We start from the raw sequence: 17375 nt of genomic DNA, 5'->3' as shown, positions 1-17375 counted from the left end.
AAAGGAAACTGCATTCCTCAGCCCCAAGCACAAGGCTAAGGGGGATGGCAGGCAGACAGGAAGAGGCCCTGACCTCTGCAGCCCAGGCCCACCCCGAGGGCTCAGCTCAGTGCCCCAGCTGCCTCTTGCCACCCCCAGCTGCTCCAGGAATGCAGGATGTAAGGGGGGCCTTGGAACGGGCTGGCGTCCCCCCAGCTTGGCCTCCTTCCCCACCTCCCCACCCCCCCACCCCCGCTTCCTGGCAGCCCCTGGAGTGAGCAATTCCAGGCCCAGCCTCCAAGCTAGAGGAAGCAGAGAACTTTCCCACAGTCCTCAGGGTAGAGGGAAGGCCCCTCCAGAACCAGCCGCAGGCGGCCCCTGCTCTCTCCACCTCGCCCAACCCCCCACTCACAGCACCCACACCCACCCACAGGGCCCCCCTTGGCCTTCCAGGTGCGCTCCCAGCTGTGCCAGGCACGGGGCCAAGAGCATTCCCCAAACTGGTTCTCTCATCCCTCCTGGCAATCCCACAGAGCTCCAGCCTGTCACCTCCCAGCCCGGCCTGGGGTGGCCCTGCCAGGTTAGCCACCAGCCCTGGAAACCTGGAGAGGCCAGAGCTGGGCCAGGCTGGGGCCGGGGGGAGGCGGGGGCGGCGGACGCCCAGGCCAGGCAGCCAGAGCTCAGATGGCCTCCGCCCAGCCCTGGCCCCATGGCCCCAGGGGATCTGGGAACAGGAGGCCTTTTGTGGGTGGCAGGGCCCGGCCCAGGTGACAGGGGTTGGCCTGATGGAAGACTCGCTTCCTCCCACCTGACACACTCCAGACCAGAGCCTGCTCTGCAGACAGAGGATGGGTGGGGCGAGCCGAGTCACCAGGCAGCCCAGCCTCCGGGCGTGGGCGCCCACGTGTCCACCCACTGCCACGCCACCCCCACCCCCACCAGAGGCATGCCAGGCAGGGAGGCTGGGGATGGTGGCCTCCTTCTCTTGCCTGCCCCAGGCCAGGTGACCAGGAAGGACGTTCAGGTTCCAGCACTGGCTCCTTCCCCGAGGACAGAAAGACCCTCAGTGCCTCACAGTCCCCCTTTTTGATCAAACTCCATAGAGCCCTGCAGGGCCCTCCTGACCAGGCCCCAGTGCCCCTCAGCACATCGGGTGCCCCTCCCCCACCACACCTGGCACCCCACACAGCTGCTCCTCCGGCTTAACATCTGCCTCCCCCACCCAGCTGCCGGCAGCACAGGGCAGGACCCGGGTCTAGCTCCCTGGCTGCATCCTCCATGCCCAGACACTAAAAATGTCCATTGAATGAATGAGTGAGCAGAAAGAGACCTCATAACTTTACAGAAGAGAACACTGAGGCCGTGCAGAAGGACATGAACTCCCAGGCTGCCCTGCAAGTCAGGGGTAAAGTGAAAAATGATATAATAAAAGAAGTCATGGAGCGCCGACTGGCTCAGTTGATTGAGTTGGCCTTCAGCTCAGGTCATGATCTCAGGGTCCTGGGACTGAGCCCCACGTCAGACTCCTGGGCCAGCATGGAGTCTGCTTCTCCATCTCCCTCTCCCTCTGCCTCTACCCCAACTCATGATTTCTCTGTCTCTCAAATAAATAAATAAAATCTTAAAGAAAAAAAAAAAAGGTCGCAGGGCAGCCTCAGTCAGTGGATTGTGCAACTCTTAATCTTGGGGTTGTGATTTGAGACCCACATGAGGTACAGATATTGCTTAAAAATAAAATCTTTTTTTAAAAAATTAAACACTGTGAATCCTACACCCTAAGACTCAGGAGAGATTATTACTTTACTTTATAAAGGCTCCAAGAGGTAAGCTGGTCTCCTGAAGTCATGGTTCTATAAAGGGGCAGAATCAGGATCATCATCCTATACCCCAGGGTCCAAGGGCTCAACAACCCTACCCCTCTGAGAATAATTCCCAAATTTTTTCAAGTACCACAGAACTGTTTCCTTCAAGGATGAAAGTCAAATGGCAACCTCATCGCAGCTTCCTGCAAACCTCAGTCTGAAATTTAGAAGCACTCATAGAGCAGGGTTGCCACACCGCACTCAGCCAGCAGGTGTCGCCAGTCGGCACACGACCCAGGCCAGCCCCCTGCCCCTCACTGAGCTCGGAGCGCCCCTCACCATTGTTGCAGTGCCGGATGCAGTCCTGCAGGACTGCCTGCCACTTGTCCTGCTCGGTTTCTGTCATCATGCAGAAGTAGTAGTGCCGTGCAGAAGGGTGCCAGAGGATGAGCGGGAACTGCGTCGGGCACTTGAGGATGGGGGTGCTGCCCGACTTGGAGGTGATCCCTGCAGAGACAGCAGCACACTTCTTTTTCACTATATCCCCCAGAGCCCCCCTTAAGGGACCTCAGAATCCCCTGGCATCTGTTTGGACCCATTTCTCAGAGCTGGCAGGGCTCTAAACTGCACGCCTGAAGCACAAGCATCACAGGGTCAGAGCCCAGAGACTCAAAGGCTGAGTGTGACCTTCTTGGATTTCCCTTCAAATTTCGGCTGCAGAGGCCAATGCGTGGCTTAAATGTCCAAGAGGGAGGTCGGTCTCAGGGGTGGGGGACAAAAATACATAAAAGGAGATTTTTCTCTATTTTGTCCGCAGGGATATTCGAGATCCTGTGAGATAAGGGGTCCTGGGCAGGAACCGCGCCACTGTTAATAATACAATGGCAGTTCTTCTTCAAGCCCTGGCTCTACATCCCATGTGGGGCATGGGTGCACACAGCACCTCACAGGGCCTACACAACACCCCAAGGTCAGACCCGTTGGTGCCAAGCTACTGAGAAGACACAACAAAAGCAAAGCCAGAGTCTGGGCTGGAATCTGGAAATGCTGGGGTCTAGCTGAGCTCTCAACCCCCGGGCACGTTGCTCCGGAGCCCCATCTAAGGGCACAGGCTGCCCCCCAGATCAGCCTCTCTCTCCCCCTGCCACCTGGTTTCCCTGGGATCATCTGGGAGGCAGATGTGCTCCCTCAAGGCTGCTTCTGGGAGTCCCCAACAGCATGGGGTAGAAACAGGACACCTAGAAAAACTCCCCACAAATGCAGTGTTGACTCCGCAGTTTACAAAGCAGGGACATCTTGCTCACTTTCTCCCGGCATCTCACAAGGCCTCAGGGAGGCAGGAAGGGCAAAGAGCAGAACCCCACTGCACAGCTGTGACTGTAAGGCTCAGGAAGTGGGCACGCAGGTGGGAGCCAACACCGGTCCGGTCCCGTTCACTGGGCAGCCTCAGGTAAACTGCCTCTCGGCTCCCCCTCTAATGGCACATGCTGCCCTTTGAGGCCTGGCCACTCTCTGCAAATGTGAGCTTGGAGCGCTTGGCTACATCCTGGGCCGAAGCAGGGCACTTTGACCTGGGATGGGGCGGGGGGTGGGAGTCATTTACCTGGTAAGGAGTTGCTAACGAGCTCCAGGTACTGATCCACGGAGGTGAGGATCTTGTAGCCTGCACTGTTGATGATAGCCCGGGGTGGGACCTGCCGCTCGTAGGCCTGAGAAAGGGACAAGAGAGATGGTCCCTGGGGGTTACAGCAGGGCCAAGCTTAAGCCCCATCTCCAACTCTGGCCCCAGTGCCCTCTGGGTGTTGTCTGCCTGACGCAGGGAGCAGGAGGGAAGGGGAGGAGGAAGCGAGGGAAGAGGAGGAGGAGCCCACCCCACATGGTGATTGCAGACCATCTGGTGTAGTGACCTGGGTCGCAGCTTTGAACTCAAATCGCAGCTCCACTGAGCACTGTCTGTGCAATGCAGACATTAAACTCCTTCACATCCTATGCTTTAGTTTCCTCATCTGTAAAACCAGGGCAATGACAGCTCCTGCCCCACGGGGCTGTGTAAGGACTGCGTGGCCAGATGATCCATATAACATGATGAGGTCAGGGCCTCACAGCCAGACGCAGTAAGCATTACCAGCATCACTGCCCCTCTTAGCAGCAGCCACCACTAACTGCGTGTTTATTACACACCAGACACCGTGCGAAGGGCACTGCATGCTTCCTTCCACAAAATTCTCATAAGCCCAGAGGTGAGTACCATTGCTAGCCACAAGTTCACAGCTGGTACACAGCCAACCCAAGACATGAAACTGGTCTGTGCGCCTCTGGGGTCCAGAGTCTATGACCATTACCCTGAACTGCCCAGAAAATTCCTAGGTTCTGAGCTCCACACAAGTCCCCTTTGGAGGAGATTTAGGCCTGGACACGTCTTTCATACACCAGAGTGTGGAGAAAGTGGTTCTAACATAGTAGCTCATACAGCAGGGCTGCCATGCTGCACCTGGCCACTAGGTGTCACTACCCAACACATTTCTTCAGAACAGCTCAGGACCCGCAGGGCAACGGATTGGCAGCGGGTCCCCAGTCATTAGTACCATCAACATCATCTGAGAATTTGTTAGAAATGCAAATTATCAGCCCTGCTCAGGCCTAGATCAAGCTGGGTAGGCCCAGCAACCCATTTCATATGCCTTCCAGGGGATTCTGATGTGTGCTATCATTTTGAGAACCATTGCCAGGGGCAACCAGGCTGCCCTCCACACTGTTATATTTCTTTAACATTGATTTTTCTTGAATACAGGGCACTCAGGTCTGTGCTTTGCTATTTTGGAAAAATGTTTGGTAGAGGAAATTGGATCTGTGGCTCAACCGGGACAGCAGGGAGGGCCCAAGACAAATATTAGGAACAACTGGCAGGACATCTACCCACTTGGCAGCAGGGGGATGCCAGGGGGCAGAGGAATCAGGAAGGAAAAAGATGAAGATGGGACCGCCCCCCCCCCCCCCCCCCCCCGTAGTGGGAGAAGGGAAAGGTCAGACTCCTGTGTCAGCAGTTGGTTGTGACTGTTGATGAGCAAGGATGGGAGGGGTCAGGGAGCTGCAGGAAGCCCAGCCAGGAAGAAGGCTGGGGTGGGAGCTGGGGGGGGCCCAGGGACTGGAGGCCCAGGATAGACTGGAGGTAGGTAGGGGGCTAGTGGCGAGCTGCTTCCAGGGGGAGGCAAAGTGAAAGGTGACCTCCAGAGCTGGGCCCCTGGACAAATCACATGCTGTTTAGAGGGGAACAGGTTGGGGGCGGGGGCTGTGCAGAAGGAGCAGAGCAGGAGACGGACCGACCGAGGTGGGGAAGAGGGGGGTGTGCGGTGGCTCACCACTTTGTTCTCGTACAGCACCAGCCCGTAGTTGTGAGGCACGAGACTGAAGCGGTTCCGCCACTTCTTGTTGTCCTCCTGGTACTGGAAGAGGTTCCCGGAGAAGATGATGCGCTCATCCAGCGGCACCTGAGGGTGGGGTGGGTGTGAGGTCCAGCTCACCCACAGCCCAGCCAGGCAATGGGGGCCCCCAAGAAGGGGGGGCTGTTGAGCACATCCCCCTGTCCTGATCACCCTAAGTCCCCCTCTGAGGCAGGGCCGCATCTTAACCATATGGTGGATAAGGAGTGAGGCTCAGGGCACAGGGCCTTTTTCCCAAGGGCCAGCAGAGCCACAGTGATGCCAGGACTCGCACCCAAGCACCAGCACTCAGGGCCCAGCCCAGACCAAGAGGCCACTCCCCCTCTGTCCTGGCCCCAGAGGGCACCCTTGCTTTGGGGCGGATCTCTGGGGCCCCCCGGCAGGCTGCTGTCGTGGCCGCCATCAGGCCAGTGCGGTGAAGGCCCCTGGGCCTGGGAAAGTCTCTCTCCTGCTCTAGGCCTCTGTCACCCTCAGGGTAACAAAAACTTGGCCGAGGTGGTTCTGGAGAGCCTCCCTGGCTCTGATGATGGCTAATAAGATGAACTCTGCAAATTTGTGTGGGGTCGGAGGGGACCTTAGTTCGGAGGGTTCAGTGTTTGACCAGCAGCCTGGCAGACTGATGACCAGTGTGGACAGCAGAGACACGCAGACCTTCCAGCAAAGCCCGAGCCTTGACTCCACTCAGTGTGACTTTGGACCTGTCACATCACCTCTCTGGGCCTCAGTGTCCTCATCTGTAACATGAGGACAGGGTGAGCACTGACCACACCCAGGTATCCCGAAGATTCCGTGAGAGGCCACGTGCAAGGACCACGCGCACCGGGCATGCTGTCTGCTCACTCACAATACGCAGGAGCCTCCGTGAGTGCTGTGAGGACTCCTCAGTCTGTGTCGGTCTCCCAGCTCCACAGACTGACTTATTTGGGGAGGAGGAGGGGTGGCCACCCTTGAGAGCGTGTTTCCTGAGCACACCCGCACGGGGAAGTTTCAGGAAAGGAGATACAGAGGCCACAGTGGGTAGGCTTACTCCTGAATGGGTAGAGTTGCAACACCTCCTATCTGTTCCACAATAAAAATGAGGCCTTTTGCAGAAATAAACATGTATCCCACATAATAACGGGAGAAAGTATTATTATTAAGAGTGTCTGGGCAGCCCCGGTGGCTCAGCGGTTTAGCGCCACCTTCAGCCCAGGGCGTGATCCTGGAGACCCGGGATTGAATCCCACATGGGGCTCCCTGCATGGAGCCTGCTTCTCCCTCTGCCTGTGTCTCTGCCTCTCTCTCTCTGTGTCTCTCATGAATGAATGAATGAATGAATGAATGAATGAATGAATGAATGAATGAATGAATAAATAAATAAATAAATAAAATCTTAAAAAAAAAAAAGAGTCTCTAACCCTTCCCAGCTTCCCTGCTCAGCTTCAGGGTCTGCCCCCTGCAGCTGTGAGCCTTGGTCCCAAGCTGCCCGCCCCCCAGACCTTGTGTCTTCACAGGGGCCGCTTCGCCCCAACAACCTCCCTACTCTTCGAAGGGAAATGCCAAAACACTCTTGGAAAATGAGGGCCCATTGTACTCAAACAATAGGACCCCGGGACGGCTTCCTACCCAGAGATAAAAATATTTACAGGAAAGGAAAATGCGCCCCCCACACACACACACACACACCGTGGGTCTTGCCCAAGTCACAGAGCTATGCTCGGTGGGCTATCTTTAGACAGGGGCCTCTTCTCAAACCCAGCTCTGAAATCCCCATCTTTTCTGGAAAGAAAAAGCAGAGAGCTCCCCTGACACCCTGGTAAGACGCTCGCTCCCCCAGGCCTCTGGTCTGGTCCTACCCCCTGCTTTGGGCAGGAGCCCCACCTCAGGGGCAGCGGAAAGCCCCAAGCAGGCCTTCCCAGCAGCGCCCCCAACCCACCCCCAGATCCTAGGGCAGCCCATAATGGGCGGTTGCTTGTGGGTTTAGGTTTTATTTTTAAGACTTTCAAATGGCAGAGTCATGTTTCCATTGGAAGGCCTACAGGAAATGAAACGGAACCTGACAGCTCAGGCAATGCTGCTGCACTGGGAGCCTTCGGCGGTGGCGGGTGGCGGGTGGCGATCGGTTAGAGCACACACCCCAGCGCCCCCGCCCCCGCCGCGGGAGCCCGGACTAGCGGCTCCATCTCTCTGAGCCACGTCGCAGGTATGGACATAAGTATGGCCCCTGAGAGCGATGCTGTGCCAGCTGGATGTGCAGTGCCCACACGGAACAACTACTATTTTTAATCATGATTTCTGGCTTTTTACTATTACTATTGTTATTGGATTATTGATTCTATTATTTCCAATAAAAACAAATGATGTTATTAGGATGACAATTAACATCGTTATTTCTATTATCATATTATCATGATTTATCACAATGGCCAGTTTCCTGAGTAGCAAAATGGGACCAAAAATCCTTGCTTTTCAGGGATTACAGGTGATTTCATTTTACTCCCTTATTGAGGTGGCAACTTCGAGTTTTCCTACAATGGGTGTTAAAGGCATCACTAGACGTCTCTCATGCAGAGGGACTCTCATGCCTCGTGCTGTCAGGTATCGCCACTCCCTCCTGGGTAACTGGGACCTGGGGGGTGCCTGTGACGCTACCCGAGTGGGCACCACCCAGACACCCAGCCCAGGCCACACCTCCGGGCACCATCTCAGCCCTCCGCTTTCACAGGGTGGAGAGGGGGCATGACACCAAGGGACCAGACCACCTTTTCTGGGCCCAAATGCAAAGCATCACGAGATGCTCAGAGGCTCTGGCATACAGCCCCAGCCTGTCTTCCACCCCAGGCAGGAATCTGGCACCTGACTTGTGTCCTGCCTCCACCATCCATGGGAGCCCCTGAAAGGCCCCGTTCTACATGCGGCTCCCTCAGTCTCATGTTCTCTCCTCCTGGCGGCAGGTCCTCGGTGGAGATGGCCCTTCTTCCAGGAAGCCCTGATGGGTCCCCAGGCGAGGCCAGACCCCCCCACCCCAGTCTGAGTTCACTCAGTCATCTCCTTGATGGCACTAAGTTCATCCTGTGATGGTTTACTGTCCATCTCCCCAGTGTGTATGGGACCAGCAAGGGCAGTGAGGCCCTGCACCTGCCCTGGCTCAGTGTGTGCGCCTTTTTTCGGGGTCCTGCCCGTCTTTTTCAGGGTCCCCCCCAAGAGCTGATGCCTCCAGCTGTCCCTCCCACTGAGAAGACACCAAAGGGTAACACATCCTGAAAGAAGCCTGGTCAAGGGAGCCAGCGCCTGCTCCTCTGGTCTCCCGGTGAACGGATACATTTCCCGCCACTCGGGTTTGGGGGAGGGTGGGGGCAGGGAGGAAACCACCCCAACCCTCCCAGTCTGGGGCCTTCTGAGGCCGCTCTGCTCTGCCACCTCAGCAAGGCCCATATCGCTCCCCTTCTGTACAATCTGGGTCCCCTTCCGCATAATTGGCATCCCATCTACACACACACACCCCGACCCCCGTCCCCACGCTGCTCTCATTCTTCAGGCCCATCGTGGCCATTCTGAGCATCAGTTACACACAGAGAAATGGAGGCTCGGGAAGAGGATGCCACAGGCTACAGGTGACCCGGCAGGACGGGACTTGCACCCCTTAGTCGCCCCACCTGCTCCCCTCATTCTCTCGTGGAGCCATCTCCACAGCCCTCTGCAGGAGTCCCCACTTGTCAGGTGGGGGAACAGAGGCCTGAGGACTGACTCAGCCCAAGCCAGCAGCTACCAGGAGGCCCCGGGCCCGGTCCCTGTGTTCTCTCCCACTGGGGCACAGCGGTCCAGCCTCCATCCCTCTGTGGTTCTGTCTCGGGCCCCTGAAGCCGGCACACAGGCTGACCCAGGCAGCCCAGAGGAGGCCAACAGGACAACGCGGGGAGGTGTGGCAAGGTGAGCGAGGGCAGCTTTGGAGCTCACCAAGCATAGAAATCAGCTGCTCAGGACCCAAGTCCCGGCACTGGGGTGGCCTGACCGACCCGGTGTGGAGCCCACCCACAGAGGAATCGGCTGAGCCAGTCCAGTTCCCCAGGGGGAAGCTAGCAGGCACTCTGAGGGGGCCACCAACTAGGAGTAAGTAGCCTGTCAGCTGCTACAAGGCCACCTCATAGCCAGGCCGCCTGCAGAAGAGGTGAGGCGGGCACCCTTCCTCCCTGTCGCCCTTCCCTCTGCCATCCCCTGGCGTTCCAGGGGGAAGAAGGTGAAGATCACCAAAAGGGAATATCCTGGACTTCCCTGGACTGACTCGGACCCCCCTGTCCCAGCCCCAGAGGAGTAGGGCTGGCTTCTCACCCGCCAGGCTCAGGCCTGGGACTGCTGGCTTCCAGCTCGACACTCACAGCCCAGCCTGTGTTCCAACATTCCCTCACCTCCTCCCCACCAGTCCCACCCCCGGCCCCACACAGAGGCCAGGCAACACTAGGAGGTGTTCCTTCCCAGGAGGCTCTGTTTGCCTCCTTCAGCCCATGCTGACCCGTGGGCTGGAGACTACACAGCTTCCAGTCCCTCACTCAACAAATATTTTTTTTTCACTCGACAAATATTTACTGGACAAACACCATCCTGCTAATAACAGGATAATGACAAGGCTGATGATGCTGACAGTATCAGCCAGGGCTCACCTGCGCCTTCCCTGCTCCAGGCACCCACTGACTGATTTTTTAATCCTCACAACCACTCTATACAGGTATTCTTATCCCATTTCACAGATGAGTAAACTGAGACTCCATGAGGTGGGGTGATTTGCTCACCGGCACAAGGCCTCTAAGAGGAGCAGCCGATGGCGCGTGAGTGATTCAGTTGGTTAAGTATCCAACTCTTGATTTCGGCTCAGGTGGTGATCTCAGGGTCCTGAGGTTGAACCCCACGTCAGGCTCCCTGCTCAGCGGGGAGTCTGCTTCTCCCTCTCCCACTGCCCCTCTCCCAGCTCATACGTTCTCCCTCAAATAAATAAACAAAATCTTAAAAAATAAATAAATAAATAAGGAGCAGCTGGGCTTGAACCCAGGCCTGTCAAGATGATTCCAGAGCCCTGGCTCTACCCATGGAGGGGTTGAACTGGCAGGGAGTCCCCCAGGGCGAATGAAGGGGTCTGGACAAGGCCACCAGGCTACCTGCCAGTTCAGAAGCTAGGTGGGGTCCCTAGAGACCGTCAAGGCCACAATGGTAAACTGAGGCCCAGGGATGTGAAGCTGCTGGGCCAGGCCGTGTCAGAGCCCGCCCTGAACCCCGCTCAGCACCTCTCACCTTGCGCCAGAGCAGCTGCGACTGCGGCGCCCCCGTGCCCTCGATCTCGTGGCGCACGCTGTTGAAGAGGGCCACGCCATACTGGTCCTCATAAAAGCGGAGGAACTCCGTCAGGATCTTCCCGGTTTTCTCTGAAAGGGAAGAACAGCCGGGCTGTGAGATCGTTGTCACGGTTACCTGCCAGCGGCAGCCCTGCCCCGGGCAGGGGCCACGGCCAAGCTCCGAATTCCTGCTCCTAAAACCGTGTGCACGAGCTCCGCGCCTTCACCTGCATGGCGTCTGGCCAGAGCGGCGCGTGAACCCGGACAGGAAAACGGGCAGGTGACAAGACGCTGGGCCTCCCGAGAGTCCATCTTGCCCCGTCGGACCGCTCAGGGCGTGGAGGAACAGGCACGGCCACTCAGAGCCGAGCCGTGGGTGCCGGAAATCGAGAAGGCCCTTCGGGGGGTGACCCGCGCCTGCGCAAACAATTTTAAGGACACATGTGACGCCTTCGCTCGTCTAGGAATTACCCACGGAACGGCTGGCAGAAGAGCAGGTGCACGGATTCACCCAGGCAAGTGGCAGAACTGAGCCAGGTGTGCGTGCATGGAGCCCGATTCAGGCCATACCAGTGCCCCTGGGACGGCGGGGGTGGGGGGGTGCCTGCAGGTGCCACCAGAGGGACGGTGACCACACTCAGCCGCATAAAGAAAAGTCAGTTCCAGAATCACGTGTTGCATATCACTTCATTTAAAATTACTGTTTGCGCCTATAAGTTATTTATGCTTGGAGACGGCGGAAAAGGTCCGGGAAGGCAGCGCTCCCACCTGTTCCGGGCGGGACCCCTGGGTGTGGCAATGGGACCGGCCCAGTGAACTGTATTTTCTGCTTTATTCACTTTTATAGGCATTTGAATTATTTTACAACCACGAGCCCTTCCACAATCAAAAAAATAAACATTCTAAAATCAACTCATCTACCAAGTTAACCACTTTTTTGCTTCCATTGGCCATTTGCTTCTCTCTGCTGCTAAAGCAGTTTCTGAACAGAGAAGGTGACTATGGTGGCCTCCAGAGCTCGCCCAGCACATGTCAGACACTCAGTCCTGGCACTGCCTGGGCATCCCTATTACAGGTGAAGAAACTGAAGCCCAGGGAGGGTGGAGACCCATGACAAGGAGGCCCTCTCTTTGGGAGAGATTTCCTGGTCCTGAGAAGCTACTGCTAGAGAACCGACAGCTGTGCTGGCACACCATGTGGCTCCCCTCTCTGGGCCTCAGTTCCCTGAATGCTAAGAACATTGGACTTGATGGCAGACAGGCCCTGCCACCTCTCACAGTCCTGGATTCCAGGTTTGAAGCTCTGGGCCTTTCTCAAAGAAGGGACACCATCCCTCCTACAGCTAGTCTCTGCTTGCCAAGAGCACCCAGCTAGGACAGCATTTCATCTAATCCTCTCAAGAGCCCTGTCAGGTAGGGCTGGTGTTATTCCCATTTCTGAGAAGACCCAGAAGAAGAGCTGAGACCCAGAGAGGTTCAGTCACTGGCACAAGGTCATGGAGCCAATGGGTAGTGGAGCTCAGATGCAGTCCTGGGGCCCAGCTAGGAGCTGGTGGCCAGGGAAGAGGGCTGAAAGAATGTGCCACCTCCCCACCCGGGGTCTCAGGCAGGCTCGATCCCTCTACTCTCTCTTTGGAAGAGCTTGGCCCAAGGACCCCTCTCTGCAGACCCTGCCTGCGGTCCCCTTTCCTGGAATGAGGTCACGGCTGTCCAGATTCCAATCCAGGGAGACGAAGGGGGTAACAAATGAGGAATTTGCTTTGAATGCCTATTTTTTAAAAACCATAAACAACCAGAACGCTCTCAAAGACCACGGGAATTGTTTTTGAAAAATGATGAGGCAAGATTGGGAGGAGTGGGGGGAACAGGCAAGAAGGGATAATGAATTGGAGCCAAATAGAGAAAATGGGATCAGGTAACAATAATAGTAATAAATCACAGCAGCTTCACTATCAGCATAGCCACCACTTGTTGAGCGTTAACCTGAGCTGGTGGGTGGGCAAGTTCTGCATGCAGGATCCCACAGAATCTTCATGAAGGCCTCAGGGAGTCACTGCTACTGTTTTCCCATTTTAGGGATGAGGAGGCTCACAGACCAGGACTGGAGAGCCAGGGTCTCAGCCACCAGGCCAGGCAGCTTCAGCCCAGGGCTTTGTCCCGACTCTGCCCCAAGCAGCCAGACACCCAATGGGAACTCTTCCAGCAAGCAGGATCCCGAGGATCCTACAGCCACAGCTCTGGGAGGTCTGACCCGCCCCTGCTACACTCAGCGCCTCAGAGCAATATTTCCAGAAGGTCCAGAATCTGTCCTGACCCTTGGGAAGCCAGGCCCAGGAGGAAGCTGCTATCCTGTGTCAGAATTCGAACCCAGGTCTGCCTAACCCACAGCATGCTCTCAGCAAAACCCAGATATTGCACCTAAGCAGGAGGTGGCTAAGTTTAGAAGTTAGAAGGTCCTAAGGCCAGACTGGGGAGGACAGGAAGGGCAAAGCTGCATCCCATCATCCCATCAGGTGTGTCAAGGCCCCGGGGCAGGAGGTGAGCTATAGGTTGGAGAGGAAGCTGGGAAGGCTGAGGAAGTGAAAGCCAGAACAAGGTGACCCAGAAGGAGCCACAAGGCAAAGATGAAGCTGATAGGATTGAAGTATCTGGGCGGAGAAGGGCCAGGTGGGGATGGGGGCAAGGAGAAAATTCACCGTAGCCCTCCTACGGGGATGCGGACAAGTTTTCCAAGTGAGACTGAGGGACCAGAGTCCAGGGGTGGAGGGCATGGGGACTTGCGGGGGAGTCACCAGGCAGGGAGTGGAGAGGCGAGAGGGGACGGGCTGAAACGGACAGAAAATGAAAGAGGAAAAGAGGAAGTGGCCCAAGGCACCTTGCACCCCCAAACAGACAGCAGCTGCCCTGGCCCCCACTTCACCAGGCATGAGAACTATATAGATCTGGATAGGTAATTCAGATAAATCCTTTGCTACCTGAAATTCCAAACAGTCACAGTAGGGTCTCTCACGACCCAAACTTGCTCTCCCAATGCAGGAGCCCAATGCATCGAGATGCCAGTATCTAAGGATTGAGTGCAAACCAGGGAGGATGGGCCCGGCATCCTTCTGCTCACCACTAGATCCCCCAGCTCCCCCGTGCGGGCTGGCACAGGCAGGTGCTGGGCAAAGGGGGTGTCCACTTGCCAGTCACCAAGTGCGCACTCTGCGCCAGGCCCCACAGGACTGGGGAAGCCGCTGGGCCGGGGGAGGGGAGGACATCATTCCCCAAGGGATCAAGGACTAGAGAGAGTCCCCAAGCAGTACCAGGAAACTGGGTGCACCCAGGGCCAAGTCTGGCCAAAGGAGGGCTAGAAAGGGAAGACCAGGCAGGGGGGTGAGGGGGGTAGGGCCAAGGGATGGCTTCTCCGCAAGGGTAGCGCTGAGCACATTCTTGAGGGATGTCCTAAAACAGCTTGGAAGGAACTGCCTTGTGCTTGGTACAAAGGAAGTGGCACAGAAGACAGAGGATGAGGACTCAGGAGCCATAGGGGGTCTAGGATTTGGGGCTGGGAAGAACTCTGAGAGGCAGGCTGGGGAAGGGAGTCCAGTCCCCTCCTGGGATAAAGGGCTCATGGGGGAGGAGCCCTGAACAGGATCCCCAGGCCCTGGCCACCTTGGATGCTCCTGCCTGCTGAGCCTTCCTGTAAGCATTGCTCAGCACCCACTTTTATCCCTTCCCTGGCACCCCAGGAGGAGGCTGTCTCCCTGAAGCTGCCCAGGGATTTTACAGTTCAAGTCCCCACTGCAGCGTCCCCGCCTGGATGTGTGGATGGTCTCCAGGCCCCGGGGGGGGGGGGGGGGGGGGGGGGGGCGGGGCACAGGTGCCCTCTCCTCTCCTGCCCATACCAGCTCTTACCCCTCATTCCACGGCTTCTGAAGACACCACATGCCATGGATTTAGGGCCACCGAGACAAAGGCTCACCACTCCAAAGGGCACTCTGAGCCGCAGGGTAGCAGAGGCTCCCCGGAGGTCACAAATCCAGAGGCAGTTGGGGTTCAATCCACAGACTGCTGACTCCCTCCTACATCTGGCTCTGACCACAGTCCACAGGGCCTTACAGGACATCCCTCCCACCAAGGACAGACAGACACTGTGGCTCCATCCCCAGAGGGAGGGCCGACCCAGGGAAGGTACAGAGATGCTGGCACAGAGCCATCTGAGAGCATGTGCCGGCCTCACCCACCTTCCACATCTTATCTGCCCTCCCTCCTGCACCGACCGACTCAGCCTTGGGCACTGCTGTAGGAGATGCCACAGGGCAGGGACTGACAAGCCACCCAGCCCTCTCAGAGCCTTGAGGCAGGAAGGAAGGGACGCTCAGATCCGTCTGAGGATTGACTGCAAACCCCGGGATGGTGGGCCTGGCATAGGCAAGTGCCGTAGGATGGGCCCTGTGACAGGACAGCTCAGGAAGTGCTTGGCTCAGGACTTCCCTAAATGTTCCTATGATGTCACTATTAATCACAGTAGTGCTCAGCTCATCAAAACAACGACAAGAGACTGAAATTTTTATTAACAGGTATAATTTTTACAGCTTGAAAAAATCCAGGGAAGGTTTTTGTTTTTTGTTTTTTGTTTTTTTTTTAAAGAACCAGGACAAGAATCACAAAATAATAATGAAAGTGATAGGTATGTCTTCAGCTGACAGGCCAGACAGGACAGCCTGCTGGACAAAGGAGGAGCTCAGGCAAAAAAGTAAGGGGGCGGGAAAGCCAGGCCAGGTGCGTGCAAGGAACGTGCAACCCCGCTTCCCACCTGACCACGGAGAGGCTCCCCGACATCATCCTCAGCCTCCGCCAGCATATCCTGCAGAGTTAGGCGGTAAGCTCACCCCACTCGGACTCAGGGCCCCGTGCACACACTCAGATTCTTCAAATGGCCCCGGAGCTGAACAAAACCCTCAACTTTACAGGTATATAAGCCAACACTTGGAAAGATTAATGACTCAAGAAAAGTCACTTCACTCATCGGTCAACAGAAACCCACTGAGCACCTCCATGGAGCTGTCACAGGAAGCATCCACCTGTGGGGTCCCTCTTTAGCCCAAGAAGGCAGCCCAAGAATTCTGGGAGTGGACCTGAGTGTCCCATTCTGCATCCAGACACCACTGTGCTCTGGGACCTCAGGGAGCCACTGCCCCCTCCCTGAGACCTCCATCTCCAGATCACATCTGCAGTATGAGGGCAGCAGGCTCCATCTGGCTCAGGACTTGGGGGCCAGGGTGAAATGCATGCACGCGTGCACACATGTTCAATAGTCCACTGAACCCTAACAGAGACTGTTATCCCCACTTTACAGATAAGGAATCTGAGGCTCAGGGAGACCTGGCAACCTACTCAGAGATGCACAGCCCAGTAGGGGAAAGCCTGAACAAAGTCCCCACCCCATAAAGCCTCCTCATCCAACATCCTCCCACATGCCACCACAATATAGTTTTCAAAGCCCTGCCTTAAAATTTCTTTTGGGGGGGAGCCCCCATGGCGCAGCAGTTTAGCGCCACCTGCAGCCTGGGGTGTGATCCTGGAGACCCAGGATTGAGTCCCACGTCGGGCTCCCTGCATGGAGCCTGCTTCTCCCTCTGCCTGTGTCTCTGCCTCTGTGTGTGTCTCTATGAATAAATAAATAAAATCTTAAAAAAAAAAAAAAAGAAAGAAAATTTCTTTTGGGGTCTTTGCCTGGTCCCAAGAGGCAGGCAAAACACACTTTACTATCCCCATTTTACAGATGAAGAAACTGAGGTTCAGAGAGGCAAAATGACTTTCCCAAGGTCACATAGCTGAGACCTGTCAGAGCAAGGACTGAAGCCTGGGGTCTCCAGCCCCCATCTGGTCAGAGCTGGGACCCTTACACCTACTGGATCCTTACCTGTCCATCTTCTCTGGGCCTTACTTTTCTTACCTATAAAATGGGTGGGTGGGTCTCTGTTGGCTCAGCTGATCTAAAATCTCAAAGATGATCTAACCAGGGTTGCCCTGGCCCCAGAAGCAGACCAGGATGCTGGCCTCAGCATCCTCTGAGCTGCTGGTGAGTCATCTCTGAGTCGGAGCTGACCACAGGCCCCTCAGGCTGGACAGAAGGATGGGGAGGGAAGTCAGGGAGGCGGAGGCAGGACTCAGCATCACACTACCTGTGTACAAGGCACCATCTCGACTGAGCACACAGCCTCAGAGTTCAAGTCCTGAGTCTGCCACCGACTAGTTGTGTGGCCTTGGCCAAGGCACTTCCTCTCTCTGAGCCTCGGTCTCCCCTCTGTGAACTGGCACAACAGTATCTGCCTTATCACCCAGGTTACAAGAAGATCAAGATCAACGAGCTAACGGGCACAAAGCGCTTCATCCTGGCAGAGGCGGCATGTTGCTAACGGGGGCTCCTATAACGTGCCGCTTGTTCAGGTTCCTGTAATTCAGGGAGAGGCCCTTGAAACACCCTGGCCTGGCCCAGCCCCAGGACCAGCAGCAACGGTAGCCAAGGCATCCGGAAGCACTTTAATCTCTGATTTTCCAAACTGACAACAGTAAGGGTCACGCTGCTTCCTGCGCTCAGAAACTGGGGGCTGGGCGAGAATGTGGGAGGCCCCGGGGTAGCCTGGAGTCCCCTGCAGACTCTGGGGGGCTGGAACCCCTGCCCATCATGCAGGTGACAAACCTGAGGCTCAGATAGGAGAAGCGGCTCGAGGAGCTGAGGATGAGAGAAAGGAACACAGGGGCGCCCCAGAGAGCCTCGAAGGCCTTCCTATGGCCTCCCAATGCCCACCGCGTGTCTCACCGAGATCAACCCGCCAGGGGTCACCTGGACCCTGGGGCAGGTGG

The 17375-nt window shown here is 56.5% G+C and overlaps 1 protein-coding gene across 1 annotated transcript in view; it reads right to left on the bottom strand.

Annotated features, from left to right (window-relative positions):
- NIBAN2 (niban apoptosis regulator 2) overlaps positions 1-17375 on the bottom strand; it is a 51281-nt gene that overhangs the window by 9008 nt on the left and 24898 nt on the right. The window contains exons 2-5 of the mRNA XM_055324417.1: positions 10484-10614; positions 5141-5269; positions 3385-3490; positions 2121-2288 (exon numbers count right to left, since the gene is read on the bottom strand). Of these exons, the coding sequence (XP_055180392.1) occupies positions 2121-2288; positions 3385-3490; positions 5141-5269; positions 10484-10614 (534 nt within the window). The remainder of the gene's footprint in view (positions 1-2120; positions 2289-3384; positions 3491-5140; positions 5270-10483; positions 10615-17375) is intronic.

This window comes from Nyctereutes procyonoides, unplaced genomic scaffold (assembly GCF_905146905.1).
Source record: "Nyctereutes procyonoides isolate TBG_1078 unplaced genomic scaffold, NYPRO_anot_genome, whole genome shotgun sequence".
NCBI classification, from domain to species: domain Eukaryota; kingdom Metazoa; phylum Chordata; class Mammalia; order Carnivora; family Canidae; genus Nyctereutes; species Nyctereutes procyonoides.
The sequence above is the reverse complement of the archived record's forward strand: the minus strand, read 5'-3'. Positions and strand labels throughout refer to the sequence as shown.